Source organism: Coregonus clupeaformis, chromosome 34 (genome assembly GCF_020615455.1).
Source record: "Coregonus clupeaformis isolate EN_2021a chromosome 34, ASM2061545v1, whole genome shotgun sequence".
NCBI classification, from domain to species: domain Eukaryota; kingdom Metazoa; phylum Chordata; class Actinopteri; order Salmoniformes; family Salmonidae; genus Coregonus; species Coregonus clupeaformis.
Window position 1 is genome coordinate 19,990,983 of NC_059225.1, and position 6,620 is coordinate 19,997,602.

General features: G+C 41.5%; 1 protein-coding gene across 1 annotated transcript; it reads left to right on the forward strand.

Annotated features, from left to right (window-relative positions):
* Nucleotides 1–1,804: 1,804 nt before the first annotated feature.
* LOC121549453 lies at nucleotides 1,805–5,624 on the forward strand. Its single transcript, XM_041861258.1, has 5 exons — nucleotides 1,805–1,849; nucleotides 4,175–4,303; nucleotides 4,434–4,514; nucleotides 4,761–4,880; nucleotides 5,051–5,624. Exons 1-5 carry the CDS (start codon nucleotides 1,805–1,807, stop codon nucleotides 5,336–5,338), a joined length of 663 nt encoding a protein of 220 aa, XP_041717192.1. The 3' UTR covers nucleotides 5,339–5,624.
* The last annotated feature ends 996 nt before the right edge of the window (nucleotides 5,625–6,620 follow it).

Here is a 6,620-nt window from a genome sequence, read left to right on the forward strand (position 1 = left end):
CGTGTAAAGGAAAGAATGAATGGGGCCATGTATCGTGAGATTTTGAGTGAAAACCTCCTTCCATCAGCAAGGGCATTGAAGATGAAACGTGGCTGGGTCTTTCAGCATGACAATGATCCCAAACACACCGCCCGGGCAACGAAGGAGTGGCTTCGTAAGAAGCATTTCAAGGTCCTGGAGTGGCCTAGCCAGTCTCCAGATCTCAACCCCATAGAAAATCTTTGGAGGGAGTTGAAAGACCGTGTTGCCCAGCGACAGCCCCAAAACATCACTGCTCTAGAGGAGATCTGCATGGAGGAATGGGCCAAAATACCAGCAACAGTGTGTGAAAACCTTGTGAAGACTTACAGAAAACGTTTGACCTGTGTCATTGCCAACAAAGGGTATTTAACAAAGTATTGAGAAACTTTTGTTATTGACCAAATACTTATTTTCCACCATAATTTGCAAATAAATTCATAAAAAATCCTACAATGTGATTTTCTGGATTTATTTTTCTCATTTTGTCTGTCATAGTTGACGTGTACCTATGATGAAAATTACAGGCCTCTCTCATCTTTTTAAGTGGGAGAACTTGCACAATTGGTGGCTGACTAAATACTTTTTTTCCCCACTGTATGTGGGAGAAGGAAGGACCAGGTTTGATTTTCTACAAGGTTCGAAAGCTTCTACCTGTATTTCACACAGATCTAGAATCAGTTTTTCCTTCCCCAAATCCGTAACCTTAACCATTAGGGAGGGAGTCAAAATGATCTGGGATCATTGTCTTACATCAATTTTTACCTAGTATTCAAAATAAATAAATGTCAGAGGTCCAGACCTCAGTGTCCTCATATGTAGTTACGGCCAAGAGTGTGTGTAATCTTCATATAGGTCTAACCCACCTGAATGGAAATGCAAAAACATATTTTTTCTTAGAAGCTATCACCGGTATTGCGTTTTTACGACGGTCCCTTAACCACCTGAGCACAAGAAAACAGCATATTGCCTAGTTTTTGGCTATGTTAAGGTTTGAGTTCGACCATTGGTCAAAACAAAGGGTCTAGGCTACCTTGCTCTCCACCATCATCTGATTCTAGATACATCTCTCTCTTCATCCTAGGTCATTATGTCCGAGAGCTATTGACGAGCAAACTCCGAATATCGAAAGTAAAAACACATTTACTGTAGTAGAAAACCTTACCTTTTTGAAGCCGGGTGGAATTTGCTTCACTGTGCTGCGCTAGGCCCAGACGACTGAGTGACTGAGCGAGAGTCGTGTCGGGTCGCTATATAGTTTTCCCCTAGGGGGAATCCCCTTGCTTTATTGTTTACTTGCAGTCAAAAGGAAACTTACAAATGAAGTTAAGAATACGGAAACTAGCAGAGTGCGATTACGGGAATTGTGGATCCGTCCTGTAGATGCAGTCTGATAAATAGGTAATAAGTAGTTTAGAGCGATTAAAAGGGTGTACAGTGATTTCATTCAGCGCAGTAGGCCTAATGGAGTGTAGAGCAACAGGTGGGCAACTTTGTAGGTTTATTGAAGTTGTCTGTAAATTGGTCAAATGTAGGCCTAATGCTGATGGTGTTGAAAGCAGACTCCTGACAAAGTAGCCTAGCATTATTATACTCTAGGCCTCTGTATGTAAGCAAACTAAGAGGTGTTTTGAACAGGCATATCATTCTTTTGTCAATCTATAGATAAATTCAGGTCAATGCCGGCTAATGCAGGTGCTTACTCGGGAATATGTACAGTATATATGTAATATATATAAAACGTTTTTTTACTGCAACTACAGGAGGATTCAGGAGCCCCCTCTCAATGAGTGTAGACAGCCTGCTGCTGCAGATGGGGGGAGGAGAGGAGGTAGGGGGCCCACGTGGGTAACTGAGGGGCCCCGCCTTGATTGGGTAACTGATTAATAAAAAAATATATAAACTGCATAATAAATAAATATAACTGGCCAATTGTGTGAGTCAGGGGCTGGGCTCAAGCCCATAGGGGGCCCAACATTTTTTTTTTTTAATCCAACCACAGGAGCCCACTTTCAATGTTCAAAATACACCAGAGAGCATAATATATATATATATATATATATATATATATATATATATATATATATATATATATAGATATACATATACACTACCGTTCAAAAGTTTGGGGTCACTTAGAAATGTCCATGTTTTCCATGAAAACATACATGAAATGAGTTTGAATAGGAAATATAGCAAAATGAATAGGAAATGTAGTCATTGACGAGGTCAGAAATAAGGATTTTTAATTTAAATCATATTTGTGTCCCATTTTCAGCAATTACAGGCTCGCAGACTTTTGGCATTCTAGTTGTAAATGCTTCCTGAAGCACCTCCCACAAGTTGGATTGTCTTGATGGGCACTTCTTACGTACCATACGGTCAAGCTGCTCCCACAACAGCTCAATAGGGTTGAGATCCGGTGACTGTGCTGGCCACTCCATTATAGACAGAATACCAGCTGATTGCTTCTTCCCTAAATAGTTCTTGCATAGTTTGGAGCTGTGCTTTGGGTCCAATCAAGCGCCGTCCACAGGGTATGGCATGGCATTGCAAAACGGAGTGATAGCCTTCCTTCAAGATCCCTTTTACCCTGTACAAATCTCCCACTTTACCACCACCAAAGCACCCCCAGACCATCACATTGCCTCCACCATGCTTGACAGATGGCATCAAGCACTCCTCCAGCATCTTTTCATTTGGTCTGCGTTTCACAAATGTTCTTCTTTGTGATCCGAACACCTCAAACTTTGATTTGTCTGTCCATAACACTTTTTTCCAATCTTCCTCTGTCCAGTGTCTGTGTTCTTTCGCCCATCTTAATCTTTTATTTTTATTGGCCAGTCTGAGATATTGCTTTTTCTTTGCAACTCTGCCTAGAAGGTCAGCATCCCAGAGTCGCCTCTTCACTGTTGACGTTGAGACTGGTGTTTCGCGGGTACTATTTAATGAAGCTACCAGTTGAGGACCTGTGAGGCGTCTGTTTCTCAAACTGGACACTAATGTATTTGTCCTCTTGCTCAGTTGTGCACCGGGGCCTCCCACTCCTCTTTCTATTCTGGTTAGAGACAGTTTGCGCTGTTCTGTGAAGGGAGTAGTACACAGCGTTGTACGAGATCTTCAGTTTCTTAGCAATTTCTCACATGGAATAGCCTTCATTTCTCAGAACAAGAATAGACTGACGAGTTTCAGAAGAAAGTTATTTGTTTCTGGCCATTTTGAGCCTGTAATCGAACCCACAATTGCTGATGCTCCAGATACTCAACTAGTCTCAAGAAGGCCAGTTTTATTGCTTCTTTAATCAGCACAACAGTTTTCAGCTGTGCTAACATAATTGCAAAAGGGTTTTCTAATGATCAATTAGCCTTTTAAAATGATAAACTTGGATTAGCAAACACAACGTGCCATTAGAACACAGGATTGATGGTTGCTGATAATGGGCCTCTGTACGCCTATGTAGATATTCCATAAAAAAATCAGCCATTTCCAGCTACAATAGCCATTTACAACATTAACAATGTCTACACTGTATTTCTGATCAATTTGATGTTATTTTAATGGACAAAAAAATTGCTTTTCTTTCGAAAACAAGGAATTTCTATGTGACCCCAAACTTTTGAACGGTAGTATATATATATATATATATATATATATATATATATATATATATATATATATATATATATATATATATATACACACATACAGTATATATATTTGAACTAAGCCCAGGGCCTATGATTCCTTAATCTGGGGCCCCGTGTAGCTCAGTTGGTAGAGCATGGTGTTTGCAACGCCAGGGTTGTGGGTTCAATTCCCACGGGGGGCCAGTATGAAAAATGTATGCACTCACTTAACTGTAAGTCGCTCTGGATAAGAGCGTCTGCTAAATGGCAAAAATGCAAAAAATCTGTCCCTGAACATGTTACAATCAGTCTGTAGTTCCACTGTTGACTACTGCCAGACCAGATGTCCATTGTAAAAAGAGATGTCTCGCAATGGCACTTACCTGGATCAGTAAAGTATGAAAAGGTCAAGATAAAAAATGCATATTTTGCATGAGCCATGAGTCTCTAACTGCTGTGGATAATGCTAAGACTGTTGTACACTTACACCTCTCTCTTTCCCTCTCTCTCTCTCACACACACACACACAGCATATTCTTGGCATCTCTGTCTTTTCTCTCATGCTGCTACCTCTGGCGTTGTCTTGTGACAGCAACAGGACTATGAGAGAGATCGCTGAGGACTACGGGAATGTCATCTCCCCGCTCCTTCAGAACCTTGTAAGTACCATGACGGACAAGGAGTTTTCCTGTTGCCATGGAGATCTCAATAGAGTTTATGGACTTTAAAACAGACTTTAAACAGAGTTTATGGACCGTGTTAAATGGAGCTCTCTGCTTTCACTCCTAGGAGAACAACATCACTGAATCATTAAAAGTGATTAATAAAACCTGCACGGAGAAGGAAATCCCTGAATGTGAGAAGGATAAAGTGAGTATTTACAATATTATGAACAAACTTCCTTCAATCTTTTCGTTCCTCCCTTTTCTCATCTCTCACCTCTCCAAAGATCTACCCCAGGAGAATGGTGCAAGGCTGTTTACTTACTGCCCCCTGCTGTTTTAGATTTGGAACTGCATCACCAGAGTAGACAACCAACACAGAACGTTGACTTGAATGGGAATGTCCACTGTAGTCATTGTAATTCTCCAGATGACTCTGATCATTGTTTTGTAGGAGAGAGAGTTTATCCACAACCTGCTGTGTAGCCATAGCAGACTCATCAGGCTCTATAAACTAGAGAGGCTCAAGAGAGACATCCTGTGCTCACTGGGCCGCCACTGTCCTAGAAAACAGGTGAGATCCATTCATTCGTAGTTAGCCAACTACACTACATGTACAGTATGTCTTTCTTACACATGTTGAAATACTCTCCTTATATCTACTCACTGTATTATTACTAGCCATAGATATTGATTGACCATATTATTATTGAGTTGTCAATGTTCCTGTTTCTCAACATCCAGAGGAGTCCACAAGGACAGAGCGCACACCATCAGCATCAGAAGAGAAAGAAGAAGCCAGGAGGAGAAGGGGAGGAGGAAAATGAGAAAACTGAGGAGAACAGAGGGACCACTGAGGGAGGAGGGGAGAGGGTGGACAGTGGGAAACAGCAGGGACGAGAGAAAGGGGAGGGAAGCAGGAGCACAGAGGCCATGGAGCGGAGGAGGAGACGGTGTGGACTGAAGGTGTTTGTGGACAGCCTGAAGGAGTGCTACATGTCCCTGGCTGAAAGACATGGAGACCTGACATGAGAGGAGAGGAGAGACGCAGCCCGGAGCTAATCGTACCAAGAACCAACAAACTTACTGTAAAGTGTGTACAGTTACGGTAAAAAAAAAATAATTATACTATATGTCCTGTAAAGTAGTATTGTCTTGCCTAACACTTACTTAGGATAAAAGCATCTGCTAAATAACCATCCTATGGAATTACTATAATAGACATAGGGGAAAATCTGTGTGGTACCTAACAAAGTGGGAGGTGTTCTGTTGCAATGATGAAACTCTTGTGTCGCAATGGTAAGTATGTGGCACAGTGCAATTACAGTGAGGGGAAAAAGTATTTGATCCCCTGCTGATTTTGTACGTTTGCCCGCTGACAAAGAAATGATCAGTTTATAATTTTAATGGTAGGTTTATTTGAACAGTGAGAGACAGAATAACAACAAAAAAATCCAGAAAAACGCATGTCAAAAATGTTATAAATTGATTTGCATTTTAATGAGGGAAATAAGTATTTGACCCCTCTGCAAAACATGACTTAGTACTTGGTGGCAAAACCCTTGTTGGCAATCACAGAGGTCAGACGTTTCTTGTAGTTGGCCACCAAGTTTGCACACATCTCAGGAGGGATTTTGTGCCACTCCTATTTGCAGATCTTCTCCAAGTCATTAAGGTTTCGAGGCTGACGTTTGGCAACTCTAACCTTCAGCTCCCTCCACAGGTTTTCTATGGGATTAAGGTCTGGAGACTGGCTAGGCCACTCCAGGACCTTAATGTGCTTCTTCTTGAGCCACTCCTTTGTTGCCTTGGCCGTGTGTTTTGGGTCATTGTCGTGCTGGAATACCCATCCACGACCCATTTTCAATGCCCTGGCTGAGGGAAGGAGGTTCTCACCCAAGATTTGACGTTACATGGCCCCGTCCATCGTCCCTTTGATGTGGTGAAGTTGTCCTGTCCCCTTAGCAGAAAAACACCCCCAAAGCAAAATGTTTCCACCTCCACGTTTGAGTTTGGAATCTGATTAATTGATTGCTTCTGTGGACAGGTGCCTTTTATACAGGTAACAAGCTGAGATTAGGAGCACTCCCTTTAAGAGTGTGCTCCTAATCTCAGCTCGTTACCTGTATAAAAGACACCTGGGAGCCAGAAATCTTTCTGATTGAGAGGGGGTCAAATACTTATTTCCCTCATTAAAATGCAAATCAATTTATAACATTTTTGACATGCGTTTTTCTGGATTTTGTTGTTGTTATTCTGTCTCTCACTGTTTAAATAAACCTACCATTAAAATTATAGACTGATCATTTCTTTG

Coding starts and splice junctions, on each gene's coding strand:
- LOC121549453 (XM_041861258.1), top strand. CDS start 1,805: ATGAGTGTAGACAGCCTGCTGCTGCAGATGGGGGGAGGAGAGGAG. Junction 4,304..4,433: donor CCCCGCTCCTTCAGAACCTT/GTAAGTACCATG, acceptor TTTCACTCCTAG/GAGAACAACATCACTGAATC. Junction 4,881..5,050: donor GCCACTGTCCTAGAAAACAG/GTGAGATCCATT, acceptor CTCAACATCCAG/AGGAGTCCACAAGGACAGAG.